General features: G+C 46.6%; 1 protein-coding gene and 1 non-coding gene across 2 annotated transcripts in view; both read left to right on the top strand.

Annotated features, from left to right (window-relative positions):
* LOC137095086 (polyadenylate-binding protein 4-like) overlaps positions 1–20,756 on the top strand; it is a 36,082-nt gene extending 15,326 nt beyond the window's left edge. The window contains 8 exon segments of the mRNA XM_067461310.1: positions 1,583–1,855; positions 4,869–4,956; positions 6,800–6,916; positions 14,493–14,620; positions 15,700–15,793; positions 16,405–16,535; positions 17,469–17,568; positions 19,926–20,756. Coding sequence (XP_067317411.1) covers positions 1,583–1,855; positions 4,869–4,956; positions 6,800–6,916; positions 14,493–14,620; positions 15,700–15,793; positions 16,405–16,535; positions 17,469–17,555 — 918 coding nt within the window. The 3' untranslated portion in view covers positions 17,556–17,568; positions 19,926–20,756.
* On the top strand, positions 520–656 carry LOC137095748 (small nucleolar RNA SNORA55). Its single transcript, XR_010908901.1, has one exon. It is a non-coding gene; the product is annotated as a small nucleolar RNA SNORA55 (small nucleolar RNA).
* Positions 20,757–21,578: the final 822 nt, after the last annotated feature.

Below are 21,578 nucleotides of genomic sequence, written 5' to 3'. Positions count from 1 at the left end.
TTACCACTGGGTCCACATGTACTGGTTTATGCCAGAGTCTTTGTAATTTGATTTTGTGGTCCTGATAACGGCTGAGTTTTTCCCTGTTGTTTTTCCTCAATGCGACTGGCACCTGGTATGGTGACATCAATAATCCAAACTTGTTTCTTTTCCATAATCATGATGTCTGGTGTATTGTGTTCCAAAACTTTGTCTGTTGTTGTTATTATTATTAGAAACACATCAAGATGAGTCCACAGCAGACAAGATCACACATCGGACACTTCCCAAGTGTCTAGGACTCTGTGATGTATACTGGGATCTGCGAATAATGCGTACAGATCCCAGTAAGGTCGCCTTCTGCACCTGGCAGATGGTAATTTTGTCAGTGCAGGCCAAGGTCTTTAGGCACTGCACCTAAATATTATTAGTGGTAGTAGTCGTATTAGTATTTTGCAACCAGTGGGAGAAAGAGACAGAATGACGTTTGGCTTTTTGTAGTCCATTCCCTTTGATGGTGTAAGGGCTCATGGGAAGGATGCACCTGAATTTTTTCCAAGTCTCGGAGAACAAGTGGGGGCCTGGGGACAAGGGGTGCTAAAGCAAAGCAGAGGAAATCCAGATGGGCTGCCTCTTCTCCGCAGTGAGGGCCTGTCTCTACACCTTCTGCTACACTGCCTTCAGCTAGGGACCTCATTCATTAAACAATATGTTTCACAGCATTTAGTTTGGCCTGCAGTTGATCCTGCCTCTAGTGTGAAATGTTCAAGGCGGTGGATGAAGATTTTTGGGGAAACTGCAAATGTGCTGCAAAAATGCTGTACAGATGATGATGATGATGGCGATGACGAATGTTGTGTTTCATCTCTCTGTTTTAATTATGTTATAGCCAGCTGCAAGGAGAGGCATGTAATGAATTTAATATTATCATCCTCTGCACAGCATTATTGCAGCACATCCTTTCTTAAAATACATATAACAAATACAAACACAAGTTTGGTTATTAAGTAGCCAACAAAGGAACTGTGGAGCTCTTCTTAAGATTTTCGCCAAGAGATTAGCAGCGTCAAAATTATATTTTCAGTGTACATCTTTAAGATGGGAGGTGGGAAATCCATTCTAATCTAGATTATTTTTCATTGGGAGGTTTGGGGAAATTTTGTTGAAATTGATGAAAGTAATATAGGGGGAAATGGTTGTCTTTTATAAATTGTATAATAATATTTACATTGCTGAAAAATATAATAAATATATAGAATAAAAAAAATCCAAGTTTGAGGTGTTCTTCCAATGCAGACACATTGAGTGTTCTCTTTTTGGCACATGCAACAGCAGTCCTGATGACACCAACTGACTTTTAAATAATGTTTCATCTTGCCATGTTTTTATCATTTTCCTTTTCAATTGATTATTTTCTAAGTGACCTTAATTTTTATTATTGTTATTATTATTATGAACATTTTTGTATGTGCCTGTCATTGTATGGGCTGTTGTCTCTATTTGCTCCATATATTTTTGTAAGTGGCCTTTGAGTTTTTTGAATAAAAGTAACTTAAAAGGTCACTTACAAATGAAGAGTTGCCATGCTGTTTTTCCCTTCCAGGTCATGCTGGAAGGGGGGCGCAGCAAAGGCTTTGGCTTTGTCTGCTTCTTCTCCCCGGAGGAGGCCACCAAGGCCGTGACAGAAATGAACGGGCGCATTGTGGGCTCCAAGCCGCTCTACGTTGCCTTGGCTCAGAGGAAGGAGGAGCGCAAGGCCCACCTCACCAACCGGTATATGCAGCGCATTGCCGGAATGAGGGCCCTCCCTGCCAACGCCATCCTCAATCAGTTCCAGCCAGCGGCAGGAGGTTACTTCATGCCTGCTGTGCCCCAGGTGAGTCCTGGCAGATGCTCTCAAGCAACGTTTCTGAATCATCTATATATATAAATCTGTAAGGGGCATCCAACGGGACAGCAAAACTCAAAAAACCCCCAACGAAAATTAACCAAAATTCCCATGCACCTACCACAACCCACAAGGTACAAACAAATCGAATCAAAATAAAAAACAACACAACAACACACTCACAAAAGGACAAAACAACTGAGCATGCGTAATGGCACCCAGCCACAAGTTCCCTGGTGCGCACACATGGCCTGCCGGCCAATGCTCCCTCCGCACAAGCCATGCCCCCATCCTCCATCACCCCACCCCGTGCGATAACCCAACAGCACGGCCCCTCCCTCCCCTGCCCGCCCCACATGATCACGCCACAACACGCCGCCTCCAAGGAAGCCCCGCCCAGTCCAAACCCCACCCCTTCCCGCCCTGTCAAAACCATCCCTCCTCCCCCTCCTTCATCTAACCTCGCCCATGCCGCCTCCAAGCCCCGCCCCGCCCACTCCAAGCCCCGCAGCACCCCTTCCCGCCCTGTCAAAACCATCCCTCCTCCCCCTCCTTCATCTTACCCCGCCCATGCCGCCTCCAAGCGCGCTCTGTCAAAACCATCCCTCCTCCCCCTCCTTCATCTAACCCCGCCCACACCTACCGACGCCCCGCCCATACACTCCTCCGGTAAGCCACGCCCCCTTCCTTCGCCCCCCCACCCCTTCCCTCTCTGACTCAATCCTTTCCTCCTCCCACGCCCCTTCCTTTGCCCCCCCACCCCTTCCCTCCCTGACTCAATCCTTCCCTCCTCCCACCCCCCTCCGGTAAGCCACGCCCCCTTCCTTCACCCCACCCCCACTCCTTCCCTCCCTGACTCAATCCTTCCCTCCTCCCACCCCCCTCCGGTAAACCACGCCCCTTCCTTTGCCCCCACCCCACCCCTTCCCTCCCTGACTCAATCCTTCCCTCTTCCCACCCCCCTCCATTGAAGCTGCTGGGATTTATAGTTTACCTATAATCAAAGCATTCTGAACTCCACCAACGACGGAATTAAACCAAACGTGGCGCACAGGACTCCCAAGACCCAACATAAACACGAGAAGGGTTTGGTAAGCAATGGGAAGGAAGAAAGGAAGGAGGGAAGGCAGGAAAGAAAGAGGTACCGAAGGAAGGAAGAAGAGAAAGTAGAAAGGAAAGAAAAATAAAAGGAAAGGCAGGAAAGAGGTAAAGAAGGAAGAAAAGAAAATAAAAAATGAAAGAAGGAAGTCAACGCATGGCAGGGTACAGCTAGTAGGAACTATGAATATCACAGAGTCTTTACTTTCTCAACCTGAGAGTGGGGACCCGGGGGGGGGGGGGCATGATGGAGTGTCAGAGGAGTAGCCATCAGAAAAAAAATAGTATTTTCTGTTGGTCATGTGGGTTCTGTGTGTGAAGTTTGGCCCAATTCCATTGTTGGTGGGATTCAAAATTCTCTTTGATTGTAGGTGAACTATAAATCCCAGCAACTACAACTCCCAAATGTCAAGGTGCATTTTCCCAACTCCACCAGTGTTCACATTTGAATATATTGAATATTCATGCCAAGTTTGGTCCAGATCCATCATTTTTTGAGTCCACAGTGCTCTCTGGATGTAGGTGAACTACAACTCCAAAATTTAAGGCCAATGCCTACCAAACCCAGTATTTTCTGTTGGTCATGGGAGTTCTGTGTGCCAAGTTTGGTTCAATTCTATTGTTGGTGGAGTTCAAAATGCTCTTTGATTGTAGGTGAACTATAAATTGTAAAAAAAACAAACAAATAACAACAACAAAAAATAAACTCCCAAATGAAAAATCAATCCCCCCAACCCCACCAGTATTCAAATTTGGGTGTATCAGATATTTGTGCTAAATTTGCTTCAGTGAATATCCCGTACATCAGGTATTTACATTACGATTTATAACACTAGCAAAATTACAGTTTTGAAGTAGCAACGAAAATAATTGTATGGTTGGGGGTCACCGCAACATGAGGAACTTTATTTAGGGGTCACAACATTAGGAAGGTTGAGAACCACTGTCCTAAAGCTTAAAGAATATACATCCCACCTGAAATTCTGCAAAATTCTGGGGCTTGTAGTTTAGAAAGATGCAGAACTCTGGCTGAGCATTTCAAAAGCCCTTCCTTCCCCTAAACTATAAGCCTCAGGATTCTGCAGGAGGCAGCTACAGAATTTCTAATGGGATGCATACTCTATGCCCACTCTTTCAGCTCCAGTGTGGTTCTGGCCTGAGAACTGGTTTTAAGGTTTTTAACTGTTTTAAGGGTTTTCCCTTAGAAAGGTAGAAATAAAGTTATACTTAAAGCAACCCACAAATGAGAAGTCAAAATGAACAAGTGGGAGGCTTACAGATTAGTTTAGTAAGTGTTTAGTAGAATGTGAATAGAAGTTCCATGTTGCAGGTTAAAATGTGTTTTACTTTTGTGTATAAAGAAAAATTATATTTAATGTAGTTTTAATTGTATTTTGTCTTGTTTTTTACCGGTATGTTTTTTCTTTGAATGTTTGAATAAATATTGCATACAAAATATACAAATATTGTATACAAAAAGAAATATTGTGTACTGTTAATATTTTAATATTTTGTATATTTTAATGTTTTAAATAGAATTGTGTTTGTTTTATTTTAAACCGCTTTGAGTCTCTTTTTTAGAGAAAAATGGGATAATGATTATGAAGATGATAATGATGGGACTTGCTAGGAGTATGAAGTATCTTTGAGTTAGCTGATAATATTACAAATACTTTGTGCTCTGGCGTTAAGAATCTTCAAAGCCAAAGCTGCTAATAATGTTTTGTATTGGGTCAAACTTTTATGTCATCATCACACACCCTTTTCCTGTGAATTAGAGTGCGAATGTGTCAATAGGGTTATGGAATTGCAGGAGAACCAAGTTGACAGATCTGACTGAGATGGGCCTGCTTCGGAAGGAGAGGTGGGTAATAAATATGTTGTTGTTATTTCTGTTTTTCAGGCCCAGAGCAGACCTCCTTACTATGCCCCCAACCAGATGGCGCAGATCCGGCCCAATCCTCGCTGGCAGCAAGGAGGGCAGCCTCAAGGTGAGTAGGAATGAAAGGGCCATTTTGACCTCAAGGTCCAGGCTTCTCCCCTCTTTCCTTTGAAAGGAATGTCCAGCTCTTGCAATCCCAATCCCTTGACCAGTATTTCAATCCGTAGTACTTGCCTAATGCAACCACCACAAGATGGAGGATTGAGAAACAAGCGACAAGGTCTGGCCCAATGCAAGGCCATGAGGGGACCAGAGTACACACAACCCTCACACACAAGGCCAGACAGTGGGAAGCTACCACTGTATATTAATTATTTTCTTGCTGCCACCAAATATTTCTTAAGGTTAAGTTATTATTTCATAGACCACCCTCCTTAACTAGAATGTTTTAAAAAAGCCTTTGAAATTGGGGTCCAGTCTTCAGTTGAAATAAAACAGGAATATGTTGTTTATTTTGTTCTGTAACAGTAAATAGGTGTAGCTGTTTCAATAGATTAACAGGCTTTACTTGGACAGAGAATGGTACTTTTAACTTGAGTTTCTTAAACACAGGAATACAAACAGGGTCTTTTGAACCTTTTAAATCTTCCTGTGGTGGAGGCTCCTTTGGAAGCTTTTAAACAGAGGCTGGATAGCCATCTGTCAGGGGTGCTTGGAATGCAGTATTCCTGCTTCTAGACAGGAGGTTGGACTGGATGGCCCATGAGGTCTCTTCCAACTCTATGATTCTATGATTCCTTTAACACCAGCACTCTAATAACAATAGAGGCCTAACTATTTTGCTCAAAGAGGTATCTTTTAACAATAAACAGTTCCCTAACCCTTCAAATTCCAGACTCCCAACTGAACTCCAAAATGGCTGCCTTAGATCGTTCTCCTTCCCTCTGGCTCTGCCCATCTCCAGTGGCTAAGCGTTTCCCTCCAATTTCATCAGCCAATCAGACTGTACCTCTGGCTATGAGGTGCCTGATTGCTCCACCCCTCAGCTCTCCTTAGCTTTGGTCAGCCAGGCCTGTTCTGTCACCGCTGGAGCCGAAATTAAGTGCTTCTAAAAGAGGATGCAAGGCTTGCGTCCAGCGGGAAGCCCGGGGGCCCGAGAAGGAGCCTTTAGAGGAACTTTTCCTATTAAGCAAGCTTTAGGAGACTTGGAGCTTAAATACAACAGTCTTTATTAATGAACAAGCAAGAATTGTAAAGTTTCTAAAGTCTATTGGCTTTGCAGTCTTGTTTACAAGAAACAGGCACTATCTTCAAGAAAACTTTAACAGAAAAATTCCCCTTTAAAGCTCCTCCCAAGCTGCTGTGAACTTAAACCTAACTGGTTTGAGTCTTCTACCGGCTGAACTGCGTCTCAGAACCGAAACAGATGTACCATCAGGCTTGAAATCACTTAGCTGAAGATGAAGAGCCGTTATTCCCTCTGGAGGTCCTCAGGGCTGTGAAGTTGTTCCCTGGAACCCTTTGGGAATCCGTAGAAGCCTTCAATCTGTTCTTCCCCAGGAAGTCTTAAAAGACGAATCTTTTGGACAGGAGGAATGTCTGTATGCATCCTCTGCCTTGGCTTCTCTTGCTGTAACTAATTGAAAAATGGCCCTTTCCCTCCAAAAAACAAAAAGGGGGCGGGACCAGGGATCCTAACTATAATTGGCAGGTGGCTTACCCTATGGTTGCAGCCTATAACAGGAAGCCACCCTGCTGCAAAATCCCAAGCCTGGGATTGCAAACAAACATTAACTGCAAAGCAAACAAAATAGGAGCTCCTGGTACAGCTGTACCAGCACAAGGCCTGTTTACTGCCTTTTACACCAACCCTGCAAGGTAGGCCAATCCGTTACACCTAACATTGCAGATGTATGGCTTTATTCTCTTCCTTCCTTCATTCTCAAATATAGGCTTTCAAGGGGTGCCCAACATGCGCCAATCCAGACCAAGGCCCAGTTTACGCCACTTGGCTCCGGCCGGAAATGCCCAAGCTGGACGGGGTTTGCCTGGTGCCCCTCAAAAGGTTGGTAAGTGTCAGTTTATTCTGATTTCCTCTGGGAAGAAGGCACCGGCTCTTCCTTCTGCAGGCATCTGATCTTCATTATATTCCAGCAACCCTGTGGTCCAATTCATTCAACTTTGAAAGGATTGTACATTACCTTTTTGTCTGTTTTGTACTAGATGTTCTATATTGTTTATAGCTGATACTGTGAGCTACATTGGGTTCCATATTTAGAGAAAATACAGATAAAGTTAAATATAAAACAGTGGCAAATGAAAAATCATTGTTCATAGAGGAAGCTATTTTAATAGATAACTGTGTAACAAAATTGGAAAAAATTATATTCCTCGTTTAAAAGTGTTATTTCCTGTTTAATAGTGCAGTCCTTACTTTGAAAGTAGTTGTTATAACTTCATTTTTGTGGCTGCCACAAACCATGCTGAATTGTTTGAGACTTGATAGGATATTCATTGAAAAACTAGCAAAATAAGCTGCAGGATGGCCCTCCTGCAGAAACAAAGTTTTTTGCAGTTCAATAACCTTTTCCCATGTTTTTATGATAGAACCAGTTAGGAAATGACATTTAAAACCCAGGCATAAAAATCATGTTACAATAGTGTAATAATTCCAATAAGTTTACTAATATTTCCCCAGTTACTAATATCCATTTAGTATTTTGCTATGTTACCCCGCAGCGGGTAAAACAACTGAACTTGCTGACTGAAAGGTCAGCAGATCAGATCCAGGGAGCTGGGTGAGCTCCTGCTGTTAGCCCCAGCTCTACCAATCTAGCAGTTCGAAAACATGCAAATGTGAGTTCAGTAAGTACTTTGGCGGGAAGGTAATGATGCTTTATGCAGTCATGCTGGCCAGATAAACTTGGAGATGTCTACGGACAACACTGGCTCTTTGGCTTAGAAATGGAGATGAGCACCACCCGCCATAGTTGGACACAACGAGACTTAATGTCAAGAGGAAACCTTTGCATTTATGTTTCCTGTCGTAGTCAACTGCGAAATCGCACTTATGGTATTCCTGCGCCCGCGCAGGCCCAGCTTTCGGAACCTTCTAGACTTAAAAAGAAACATTTTGCTCCCCAGTCCCGCCCCCCCTCCCCCCGAGTATATAAGGTCCGTGGGCGGGACCAACCGCCAATTCTCTTTTTTCCGCCGATAGAATAGGCATCAGCTTAGTGAACCTGTGATTTTTTGACTCGGACTGATCTTTTGACAACGATTCTGATATCTGGCTCCCCTAACTTGGACTGAACGACGATTCTTTGGCTAAACTGGCACGGGTAGCTATTGAAATGGCGACCACTTCCTTTAAGAAGTGCAGCAAGTGCCCTAACGTGTTACCTGACACGGATGGGCACGAGTTATGCCTTGCGTGTTTGGGAGAAATCCACCTCTCCCAAACCTGTGCGATCTGTGCGGCCTTTACTCCACAGACGCGGAAGAACCGTGAGATGAGATTGAAGGCGGCCCTTTACGAAAGGGCCCTGCTGCCCCCTCCGTCCCCGAGGCCATCACCAGGGCCTGAGGCATCCTCCTTACCTGCTGAGATTGCTCCCAAGAAGAAGGCCAAAAAGCCTAAAGAGAAGGCGCAAGATGGCCGCTCGGAGCCTCAGGGCCGCAGCGCCTCTAAGAAGGAGGGGAAGACTCCAGCAGAGGGCCGACAGCGCCCCGTGCAGGCGCAGCCTACAGCGAGTCTCCTCTTCCCGCCGGGAAGACCGGCGCCGCCCCGTGATCTGGGCGCGAAGACCGCCCAAACTCGAGCCTCCCCGACACCGACTGAGGCTCTCCTAGTGCCTTCGATCCCGAGCCTCTCTTCTCCTCCTCCAGCCAGCCGTGAGGCCTCCGAGAGCGTGACTCCAGCGAGGGGGGCGGGAGTGGGCGCCTCGGCTAGCCCCGCCCCCACAGAGCCGGCCCCGCCCGAGACAGGAGGAGCGGCGGCCGCTGGAAAGGGAGGTGCCAACGCGCAGCAAAGAGCGGCCCCCGAGGTTGATGAATGGGGCAGGCCGCTCGGGATCGCGGGCCCCTCGATCTCGCCGAGCCCGAGAGGAGCCCTTTTGCCCCTCCCGAACCCGACTCCTTTGCCGACTTCGCCAAGGAGGGAGGAGCGACACCGTAGACCTCGGAGGTCTAGATCTCCCTCCAGGCGAAGCAGATCTGCATCCAGACGAAGCAGAGCTTCCAGCCGTCGATACCGACGGGGATCGAGGGGCCGATCCAGGCGAACATCGTCGTCGTCTTCGTCCTCCTCGTCCTCCTCTTCCTCCCCCGCCTCCAGGTCGGCCAGGAGGGCTCGCCGGGCTCGTAGATCCTGCTCCTCTGCATCTTTGCGGCCCCAGTTCACACCAGGCCCTTATCCATACCCGGGCTTCTGGCAAATGGCTCCATCGGGCCAAATGTTGTTCCAGCATACGCCTCCTTTTGCGCCCATGCAGCACATGGAGGCCATCCCTGGCATTGCGCAAAGGGGCTTGGGCACATCAACAACTGTATTCCCTACCCCAGCCCTAATGCCACCACCAACAACGGCACTGACTGCCAGAGCGCAAGAAATTGTTTCTCGCCCAGAGGGCGTCCCCAGGGCAAGTCAAGAACTCTGTGCTGGACAAAATGCTTGTAATGAACGATCTGTTGGTGTAATTCAATCACTTTATATTGATCCTCCTGATTGTGTTGAAAATGCTAATGGGGGCTCCACACCCGTGCCAATGACCTCTTGTCAGCCTGCAATGACTCCTATGGGGGATCTTGAGGACCCTGCCCCCCATGTGGAGCATAGGGCCACTGAGCCGGAGGAATCGAACTCCGATTCAGACACTCCTGACCAAGCGGTGGTTCCCAGCGCCTCTGAACCGGGTCCCTTACCACCTGACTTTAACAAATTTGCATGTCTGGTAGACAGAATGATTAAAGCCCTCGACATCCTGGCCCCTAAAGCCCCGGAGCATGTCGAGGACCCTATGTTTCCTAGTGAGGAGCAAAATGTGGTCACCTCAACAGCCCTACCCATGCTCCCCTACCTACTGAAATTAGCTAAGATACTAGACATACCGCCGGCCGCAGTGCCAGCTGTCCCCAAGAGGGTGGACAACATGTACAAAATCAATCTGGCCAAAGCGAAATGGGTGACAAATCCCCCCAAACCGAATACGGTAGTAGCCGAGGTGGTTAAGTCAAAGCGCCCAAAGGGAATCCTTTCTGCTCCCCCAGACAAGGAGGGCAGAAAAGTTGATTCCATGGGAAAGAAAGCTCATGTTACGGCCGGTCTGCTAACAAGGATGTCGCACTACACGACATATATGAGCGGGTACCAGAGCTTTCTCTGGAATAAAATGCTCCCATACCTCGACAAACTTCCCCAAGAGGAACAACGTTTCCCTAAGGCTCTCCACACGGAGGCGTTGATTTTGTCGAAAATCCAAAAGGATTTTGCCAAACACCTGGCCGAGACTGCGGGCCATCTGTTTGCTACGGCCACTTCAATCAGAAGGCACGCCTGGCTTAGGGCTGCTAACTTATCTGAGGAGGGGAAGGCCTTAGCCGAGGACCTACCCCTGCACAAGGAAGGCTTGTTCAATCCGGAAACGGACGGAACATTAAAGGAGAAGCAGGAAGTACGCCAGGCTGCTAATAAATTCGGTTACACCTGGCAGCCCTACAACCAACAACGCGCAAGATGGCAACCTCCTGCGGGTAATTTCCGTAAAATCTTTAATAACTCTTACTCAGGGCCCTTCAGGGGAAGGAATTCATCATCACCTAGATATCAGGGAAATAGGAGATCCTCCTATAACTCTAAACCACGATTCCAACCCTACCAAAACAAACCGAAGCAGGGCGCCTCGCGGAAGCGCCTTTGATGACAGGGATCCTATTATTGAGAGCCCCTTAGTCGACTCCTCCGCGAGTTTGAATGTTGAACCCGTTGAGGCCCAATTTGCCCCGGTTACTAATGTTCATTTCCCGAGTTTTCTAGCTGACTCTCCTCCAGTGTTTGGAGATAGGCTGGCTATGTTTTATAATTGTTGGGAAACCATTACTACTGATAGTTGGGTGTTAGCTATTGTTAGACGGGGCTACACCATTGAATTCAATGAGACCCCGGGAACGGGCAGGGTTACGAGCACGCAACCGTCTCCGGCACTCCTGCAAGAGATAAATACGCTCCTACTCAAAGGGGCCATTTCACCTGTTGCGCCGTCTATGTTCCCGCATTGTTTTTTCTCCAGTTATTTTGTTGTTGAAAAGCGCGGAGGAGGTTTTTGGGCTATTATGGATCTAAGAAACTTGAATAAATGCATCATTCCAAAGAAATTTCGAATGGTCACTTTGGCTTCGATCTTACCTCTGTTAACGAAAGATGTGTGGTTCGCCACCATCGATCTTAGGGACGCATACTTCCATTTTTCAATATCACCACATCACACAAGGTTTTTGACATTCATGGTGGGCTCACAGGCATTTCATTACAACGTACTCCCGTTCGGACTGAGTACGGCCCCGCGGGTTTTCACCAAGTCCATAGCAGTGGTAGTAGCACATCTACGCACTCAGGGCATTATAGTGTACCCCTATATAGATGATTGGCTGATTGTGTCCCAATCACACAACCAACTACATCACCACATTTCTATCATTCTCTATCTTTTACAGTCTTTAGGGTTGATTGTCAACATGGAGAAGTCGTCCCTGGCGCCATCCCGTCAGATCCAGTTTATTGGAGCCCTGCTGGACTCTCGCACGCAGAGGGCTTACCTACCTGCCAATCGGGTTTCCAACCTTCGAGAGCTTATCAACCGATTCCTGGAGTCCTCCACGGTGTCGGCCAGACAAGTCCAGATCCTGCTAGGCCATATGGCCTCTACCACGTCGGTAATCCCGTTTTCAAGGCTCCGGATGCGTCCCCTGCAGGCATGGTTTGGTTCAGTTTTCAACCCCCTCAGGGACAGCCAAAATATCAGGCTGTCCCCTCCGGAAATGGTCCGGCGCTCCTTGGGATGGTGGACGCAACCCCAATGGGTCTGTATGGGGCTTCCCTTTCAGCCCCCCTCTCCTACGTTAACCATCACAACAGATTCCTCCCTGTCGGGGTGGGGTGCCCATGCACAGGGACTTGTTGCTCAGGGAAGGTGGTCCCCAAGCGAAAGCACGTTAGACATAAACGTTCTAGAGCTCATGGCAGTAGGAAAAGCTCTAAAGTCCTTCGAAGGCATGGTAAGAGGCACAGTAGTACAGATCCTGACGGACAACACAACCGTCATGTACTACTTAAACAAACAGGGCGGCACTCACTCACACCAGCTCCTGCAACTCACGATCAGCATCTGGGAATGGTGCATCCAGAGGGGAACGTTCTTACGGGCCTCTCATGTCCTGGGGGAACAAAACTCCCTAGCGGACTCTCTGAGCAGGAGCCCAATGGGGAACCACGAGTGGTCGCTGGATTTGGAGGAATTAGGAAAGATCTTCCAGGTGTGGGGTTATCCGACCATAGACCTGTTCGCATCCACGGAGAACAGGAAATGCAAAGCATTCTGTGCGAGGACTCAGCCGTCCCTGCACGGGGACTGTCTAGGGGATGCACTCCTCAGGAACTGGGGGGGGGGGTTCCCTAGTCTACGCGTTTCCACCATTCCCTCTTCTTTTGAGGGTAGTAGCAAAGATACAATCGGACAGTGCGCACTGCATCCTAGTGACCCCGTGGTGGCCACGTCAACCGTGGTTTGCACCACTCCTTCAGTTGTCAGGGAGAGTCTTTGTGAGACTCAGGAACAAGCCGGACCTTCTAACCTCCCAACAGGGACAGGTTCTCTATCCGGACGTCCAAACTCTGAGGTTGACCGCGTGGCGGATTCTCCCACCGGAGTAAACCGTGAGGCTTCCTTTTCAGAGTCTGTTCTAGCCATTATTGATGCGGCTCACAGACCATCTACCAAACGCTCATACACATACAAGTGGGCACGATTTAGCAGATTTGCAGCAGCAAATGGGGTGCAACCAGAGTCCGCACCTATCTCAGTGATTTTGGATTTTTTGCTGCCCCTCTCAGAGGCAGGCATGTCTAACTCTTCGATAAAGTGCTATTTAGCGGCCATTTCATGGGCCAGAAGGAAGACGGGACTTCCGTCTTGTTTCGTTGATCTGTCGGTCAAGGCCTTTCTGAAGGGGCTAGCAAATGTCAAACCGCCAACGGCTCCGATTACTCCCTCTTGGAGTCTGGAGTTGGTTCTCTCGTCACTGATGAAGGCTCCATTTGAGCCCTTAGCGTCAACGGACCTAGCCTCACTCACTTGGAAGGTAGCCTTCCTAGTGGCTATTACTTCGGCCAGGAGATCAAGTGAATTGTGTGCTCTTAGAGTGGATGAACCGTATTTGAAGTTTCACAAAGACAAGGTGGTCTTACGGACAGACCTGGCGTTTTTGCCCAAGGTATCCACTCGTTTTCATAACTCGCAGGAAATAATTCTTCCGGCATTCTTTCAGAATCCGGAAACATCGCTGGAAAAGAATTTACATTTGTTAGATGTCAAAAGGGCACTGGCCTTCTACATACAGAGGACTAAGGAATTTAGGAAGTCTCCTAGGTATAGGAAGGACACAAAGGGTTTGCCGGTCACGTCACAGCGGTTTTCCGCTTGGATTGTATCTACCATTCGCACTTGCTATCGTTTAGCGGGCAAGGAATTGCCGCAGCAGGTGCATGCTCATTCAACAAGGGCAATGGCCACCTCAGTGGCTTTTTTGAGAGGAGTTCCCTTGGAGGAGGTGTGTCGGGCAGCCACGTGGGCGTCCCCAAGCACCTTTGTATCCCATTACAAGCTTGATGTGAGATCCAGGAGGGATGTATGCTTTGGCAGGAATATACTTTTTTCTGCAGTGGCATGACTCCCTCCATCCTGACTGTAGCTTGCTAGTCTACCATAAGTGCGATTTCGCAGTTGACTACGACAGGAAAATATGGGTTGCTTACCTGTAACCGTAGTTTCCTGAGTAGTCACCTGCGAAATAGCACATTCCCTCCCTTCCTCCCCTCGAGTGTCATGCCGCGTTCCTTCTGGCTGCTGTGCGGCGGAAGAGAATTGACGGTTGGTCCTGCCCACGGACCTTATATACTCGGGGGGAGGGGGGGCGGGACTGGGGAGCAAAATGTTTCTTTTTAAGTCTAGAAGGTTCCGAAAGCTGGGCCTGCGCGGGCGCAGGAATACCATAAGTGCTATTTTGCAGGTGACTACTCAGGAAACTACGGTTACAGGTAAGCAACCCATATTTCCTTCATGTCACTTCTGACTTACAGCAGTCCTATTGCAAGGATTTTTTGGCAAGATGTGTTCAAAGGGGGTTTTTCCTTTGCCTTCCTCCAAGAATGAGAGTAAGTGACTCACTTTGTGGTTCTGGGGCTGATTGGAGATTTGAAGTCTGGCCTCAACTTAATCCTTTAACTAAACCATTGTACTCTGCTGGCTCTAATTTAACACATTTACAAAGAGCAAAACAATTTGCTTTTTCCAAGCAAGTTTAGTCTATATATTTATGTTGTTTGATCTTTGTTCTTTGGCTTGGGTTCTCAATTACCTTTTTCTCTTCCAGGTGTCCCCCCCACAGGTCCGAACTTAGCCCCTCGGCCCCCTGCAGCTGCCCAGGTACCCAGGGCTGTCCCCCCCTACAAATACGCCTCCAACGTCCGCAGCCCCCACCCAGCGGCCCAGCCCTTGCAGGTAGCTTTGACTTAGCTCTGCTGTATACAGGGTGCTTCAAAAAGATGGACCCCATTTGAAATTGCTGTGTCTCTGCAACCACAAACCACCCAGGGATGAAATCTTTACCCTTGCAAAGTATTGCCACTAGATGCCACAAACAGCCCCAATCCCCAGACATTCACAAAATGGAGACCTTGCCCAATGAGATGTTCTGTTTCTGGAGTTATTTTTGAGATTTGTGTCTGGCCAAGAATGGTTGGTAACTTTTGGTGCAATTGTAACATGTTGCCGTCATAAAATGATGCTGCCTTTGAAATTGGGGTCCATCATTTTGAAACACCCTATTTTGTATATTTATTGGATTAGAAATATATTTTGGGTCTTTCTTTCCACCGTTTTTGAGTCTATGTAACTATAGTTTTTCATGGGGCCTCAGTAGCGCAATGGGTTAAACCCTTGTTCTGAATTGTTGACCTGAAGGTTAGCAGTTCAGATCTGAGGGACGGGGTGAGCTCTCGCTGTTAGCCCTAGCTCCTGCCAACCTAGCAGTTCAAAAACATGCAAACTTGAGTAGATCAATAGGTACCGCTTTGGTGAGAAAGGCATAAGACGCGTCATGCCGGTCACATGACCAGGAGGTGGCAATGTAGGCTCCTCGGCTTGGAAATGGAGAACATTTTCTCCAGAGCCAGAGATGAGCACCACTTCCAAAGCCGGAAATGAAAGGGGAAGCCTTTGCCTTTGTTTGTATATGTGTGTCTCATTGTATTGTAACAAGGCATTGAACACTTTTCCGGTATCTGTTTACACTGAAATCTGCCCTGAGTACTCATGGGGAGAAGGACAGAATATGAATCAAGGATGATGATGATGGTGGTGATGATGATGATGATTGTGATTAGTTCCTTTCTAAATCTCCTGTGGTTTCAGGTCTTCCCACTCCCTGCTTGCACAGGTTCCTTCCTCATTTTCATGCAAAGTCCTTGAGTCTTTTTCTCGTAAGCAGGATATACAAATGCATTTAAGGTTCTCCTTGGTGGGGCCTTTCCAAATGTATTTGCTGTAAATGATAGAGCCCTGTCTTCCTCCTTCCTTAGGCCCCACAGCCTGCAGTCCATGTCCAAGGACAGGAGCCCTTGACAGCCTCCATGTTAGCTGCTGCTCCTCCCCAGGAACAGAAGCAGATGCTGGGTAAGACTTCCTTCTCTCCTCCTTGGAGACCCATGGATTTTGACTTGAAAGTGCAGTGGTCATTGTGTAAATGAGGATGGTGGCAAATGTCACAATGAATACGGGTAGCTGAGCGTCCTGATTTTCAATTCTAGATGCACTTCCATGTCTCTAGTTCAGTGGAGCAGAAATCAGCTTATATTGAGACCTTTTCTTGAGGAATTCTCAAGAGAATTGCATGGCATTTAATCATCTTAAGGAATTTTGCATCGTTGTCCTTCGACCACAGTGCTTAAATGGCAAGGCTTCACTTTGTTGAATGTGACTCGATGGCAGAAGAATTTAAAATACAACTGGGGTTAGTGATAGGACTCAAGGAAAGAAGATTCTGCCTGAACATTAGGAAGAATCTCCTGACCTTAAGGAGATCTGTTCAACAGTGGAACTCTCTGCCTAAGAATCAAGGCCTCTTCTTGGGAGACGTTGAAACAGGCTGGATGGCCGTCTGTTGAGAGGGCTTTTATTGTGCCTTTCCTGCCTGACCTTAGGTGTCTTCCAACTCTAGGATTGTGTGTGAGAGAAGGGTATCTTTTCCGCTTCCTTCCTATGACCGCCTTGTTTTGCTCCCTCAGGCGAGCGTCTGTTCCCCCTCATCCAAGCCATGCACCTCAGTCTGGCAGGAAAGATCACTGGAATGCTGCTAGAGATTGACAACTCGGAACTGCTGCACATGCTGGAGTCTCCAGAGTCCCTAGGCTCAAAAGTAAGGGCTTTTTTTTGGGCTCCGTTGCAGATGGACTACTGCAATGCTCTCTATGTGGGGCTACCTTTGAAGATAGTTCAGAAGCTTCAACTGGTTCAGAGATTGGCGGCCAGATCGCTAACAGGAGCTCCATAGAAGGAGAGATCCACTTCCATGTTGTGGCAGCTCCACCAGCTGCTGGTCTGCTTCTGGACTAAATACAAAGTGCTGGCCATTTCCTTTAAAGACCTAAATGGCTTGGGTCCAGGCTATTTGTCCAATTGCATCTCCTCTTATAAACCATCCCGAGCACTGCGGTCATCGGAGCAGGCCCTGCTCTCGGTCCCACCCCCATCCCAAGCACTGCTGGTGGGAACAAGAGAGAGAGCCTTCTCTGTAGTCATCCTCCACCTCTGGAACTCTCTCCCTAAAGAAATAAAGCTATCCCCCTCCCTCCTCTCCTTTAAAAAAACAACTGAAGACCTACTTTTCCTCACTAGGATATGGAGAGGAGGGGGATTAGATGGTCAAGAGATCACTGCCGGGCCTCTGATTGAGAATATTCGTATTTGGGCTTTTCTGGTCCATGCTAGCCCAATGACCTCATTTGACTCCATAACCAACCCATACTCTTTTGTGAACCCTTGCTGGCTGTTGAATATTTTCTTTAGATTTATGTTACTATAGAATTTTGACTGGCTACATGTAGTTTGATTTACTGATGTTAGGTTTTAATGCTACTTTCATATGTGGGGTTTTTCTGGGATTTTATATTAGTATTGCGTGTTTCATGTAGGCATTGAATGTTTGCCATTGTTATGTTGGAATCCACCCTGAGTCCCCTTGGGTAGATAGAGCGGAATACAAATAAAGTTTTTATTATTATTATTGTTATTATTTAGGTCCCACTCTTTGCACTGACTTGGCCTTTTGGTGGATTTCTGCTTTTCTCAGGTGGAGGAGGCTGTGGCAGTGTTGCAGGCCCACCAGGCGAAGAAAGAAGCCACCCAAAAAGTGGGCATCGTTGCTGCTACCTCTTGAACCCAGGAGGCTGGTAAGTGACCCAGGCTCCATTCAGCTCATGGCTCTCAATTTGTCCCTTTTTTCTTAAAGCAGTTGAATAAAGTTGTGGTAAACATGTTTGCATCGAGCCTTACTTATATTAATAGTTTCTGCATGAGAGTGTGGATGTTTTGTTTGACTATCGCCATTTATTTTATTTTTATTTCTCGTGTCAGGGCAGCCAGTCAATTATATTACATTTCTAACAGAACAAAGCAAACAAACGGAGAAAATACAAAATGTGTGAGTTTGGTAGTTGATTAAATGTCCTTTGACCAGTATCTGGCCACTTGGAGTGCTTCTGGTGTTGCCGCAAGAAGGTCCTCCATTGTGCATGTGGCTGGGCTCAGGTTGCATTGCAGCAGGTAGTCTGTGGTTTGCTCCTCTCCGCACTCGCATGTCGAGGATTCCACTTTGTAGCCCCATTTCTGAAGGTTGGCTCTGCATCTCGTGGTGCCAGAGCGCAGTCTGTTCAGCGCCTTCCAAGTCACCCAGTCCTCTGTGTGCCCAGAGGGGAGTCTCTCATTTGGTATCAGCCATTGGTTGAGGTTCTGGGTTTGAGCCTGCCACTTTTGGGCTCTCGCTTGCTGAGGCGTTCCAGCGAGTGTCTCTGTAGATCTTAGAAAACTATGTCTGGATTTAAGTCGTTGACGTGCTGGCTGATACCCAAACAGGGGATGAGCTAGAGATGTCTCTGCCTTGGTCCTTTCACTATTGGCTGCCACTTCCCGGCGAATGTCAGGTGGTGCGATACCGGCTAGACAGTGTAATTTCTTCAGTGGTGTGGGCGCAGACACCCCGTGATAATGCGGCATGTCTCATTCAGAGCCACATCCACTGTTTTAGCGTGGTGAGATGTGTTCCACATTGGGTATGCATACTCAGCAGATGAGTAGCATAGCGCAAGGGCAGATGTCTTCACTGCATCTGGTTGTGATCCCCAGGTTGTGCCAGTCAGCTTTCGTATGATTTTTTTCTAGCACCCACTTTGTGCTTGATGTTCAGGCAATGCTCCTTGTAGATAAGAGCACGGTCTAAAGTGACTCCCAGGTATTTGGGTGCGCTGCAATGGTCCAGTGGGATTCCTTCCCAGGTGATCTTCAGAGCTCGGGATGCTTCTCTGTTCTTGAGATGAAAGGCACATGTCTGTGTTTTAGATGGGTTGGGGATCAGCTGGTTTTCCCTGTAATAGGCAGTAAGAGCACCTAGACCTTCGTAAAGCTTCTGTTCTACCATCTCAAAGCTCCCTGCTTGAGCAGTAATGGCACGATCATCAGCATAGATGAAACTCTCTGTCCCTTCTGGCAGTGGCTGGTCATTTGTGTAGATGTTGAACATGGATGGAGCAAGCATCCATTCTTCTGTTTCCGCCATCTGCTTCTCTGACCCTGGAACTCAACAAAAAAGCTCCTGTTTTGTAGCAGGTTTCCTATGAGGCAGGTGAGGTGGTAGTCCTTTGTGATATTATACATTTTTCTCAGGAGGAGGCGGTGGTTCACAGTATCATAGGCTGCTGACAGGTCTATGAAGACAGCTCCTATGATCTGCTGCCTTTCAAAGCCATCTTCTATGTGCTGAGTCATGTTCAACACTTGTGATGTGCAGTTTTTGCCTTTCCTGAAGCCAGCTTGCTGTGGAATCAGACATGGGTCTATTTTTTCCGTAATTCTATGCAGAATAAGTATTTCCAGAACTTTGTAGAGGTGGCACAACAGGGAGATTGGTCTGTAGCTTTTTGGGTCATTATGGTCTTTGCCTGGCTTCAAAATGGCGATGACTCTTGCTTTCCTCCAGATTTTGGGGATCTGACAGAATGCAGTGCAATTGTTCATCAGCTCCAGCAGGCAGCGCCTTGCTTTTGGGCCAAAGTTCTTGATTTGTTCCATCCGTAGATCATCCAGGCCAGCTACTTTGCCATTTTTACATTTATTGAGAGCCATGTCCAATTCAGTAGATGTAAAGGGTTCATGGAGGTTGTTGTTCTCAATCTCTGGTTGTCTGGCTATTAGTTTCTTTCCTCCTTTGGTGGCAATCCAGGCGTCCCCTGGGCAACGTCTTCGTAGACTGCTGATTCTCTCAATCCTGAAGCAACCAGCATGCATGCAAGCAAGCAAAACTATCGCCATTATATATATATACAACCAAATGCTTGAGAAACATCACTTTAGAAAAGTCTTATAGTTAAAAATCAGGATGGAGTTTTCTCCCCTATTTTCTGCATGATCATCCCAAACCATGTAGGAGTTGAAACAATGATAGACTGAACTGTGTGACGGGTGGAAAACTGGGAAGGATTATCTTGAAATTATTAACCCAGCTCTTTAAAGTGTTACTTTTCTACTTTTCTAGGTTTTCAAAAGCCAGACGTCTCGCACCTCAAAGAAACATTCTGATAAAACATGTAGAAATGAATGTGTCTTTTACATGTCACACCAACATCACTCACAGTATTCCACTGCGTGAAAATCATCCTATATGCCTTATTTGCACCAAAAATTCCCCAAAAATACACAAACACACACTGGGGAAAAAACCCCTTTGGGTCAAAATATACCATGCTTCTGATTAACTACCTTGCATTTCATGACCAATACCTTGAAATGTTTTTTTGGCTGACCAGACATTTTGTTTGGTTTTAATGGGATAATCCTGTTTGCAAAGCTTGGGGTAGTGTTTGTCAATAAACAGAAGCATTTCCTAAAATGGCCTGCCTTCTCTTTCTCTTCTTCCGCTCAAAGCAGCCCCAAAGTATGTGCCACACAGCTTTGAATGCCCTGGGTTCAAGTCATGAGTGCTTAATGGTTCATTTAACTGCATGGAAACAATACTGAAGCTTCTGTGTAGACATGCCCTTTGCAGTTCTGATTAGGTTGCAACAAGAGTCTGCATTGGATGCTCTCCATTCAGGACAGGGTGAGTTTTTAATGAGGTTTGTCTGAAAAGCATTATTAGCAGCAGAAGGACTGAATCTTTAGAGCAGGGGTCCGCAAACTAAGGCCCAGGAGCTGAATACGCCCCACTAAGGTCATTTACCCAGCCCTTGCTCAGGGTCTATCTAAGTCTGAAATGACTTGACAGCATACAAGAACAGCAATCCTATCTCATCAGCCAAAAGCAGGCCCACACTTCCCATTGAAATACTAATACGTTTATATTTATTAAAATTGTTTTTCATTTTAATTATTGTATTGTCTTAAGTGTTTTTTGCACTACAAATAAGATGTGTGCATAAGAATTCATTTTTTTTCAAATTATAATAAGGCCCTCCAACAGTTTGAGGGACTATGACCTGGCCCTTAAAAAGTTTGAGGACCCCTGGTATAGAGGCACATGTACACTGTTTTATGAGCTTCTGAACCAATACAATTGGTGCTTACTCTATAATTCTCAAAGCGAAATGGTCAGAATAGTAAGAATCTGGAAACCAATATGCCTTTATGGGGTTCGGTCTGAGTTCATCTACAAAGCCAACAAATGCAAGGCCTATGAAATCATGGGGGGATTTGTGAACCTTAGTTGAGAGATTCAAAATCTCCATGTCATCCTTGTTGCACAAATACATTCCTTTTTTTACATTCATCAAACAAACGCTATTTTAAATATTTAAAACAACCACCCTGTGTTTTATCTAGTAGGTTGTTGTGTCAAGTAAACTACCATTTCCCGGTTAAAGTACTGAGAAGTAACCTCTCTTAAGTGCTGCTCTTTAGAGGAATTGGACCTCTTCAGATTATGTATAGCCAGAGAAAATAATAACTTTATATAGATCTTTATCGATGAATTGTAAAAATTTTCCCTGACATTATGTCTAGTTGTGTCCAGCTCTAGGGGGTGGTGCTCATTTCTATTTCTAAGCTGAAGAGCCGGCATTGTTCGTAAACACCTCCAAGGTCATATGGCCAGCATGACTGCACAGAGCACCATTACCTTCCCGCAGAAGCCATAATTATTGATCTACTCACATTTGCATATTTTCAAACTGCTAGGTCAGCAGAAGCTGGG

This window comes from Anolis sagrei, chromosome Y (assembly GCF_037176765.1).
Source record: "Anolis sagrei isolate rAnoSag1 chromosome Y, rAnoSag1.mat, whole genome shotgun sequence".
NCBI lineage: Eukaryota > Metazoa > Chordata > Lepidosauria > Squamata > Dactyloidae > Anolis > Anolis sagrei.
The sequence above is the reverse complement of the archived record's forward strand: the minus strand, read 5'-3'. Positions and strand labels throughout refer to the sequence as shown.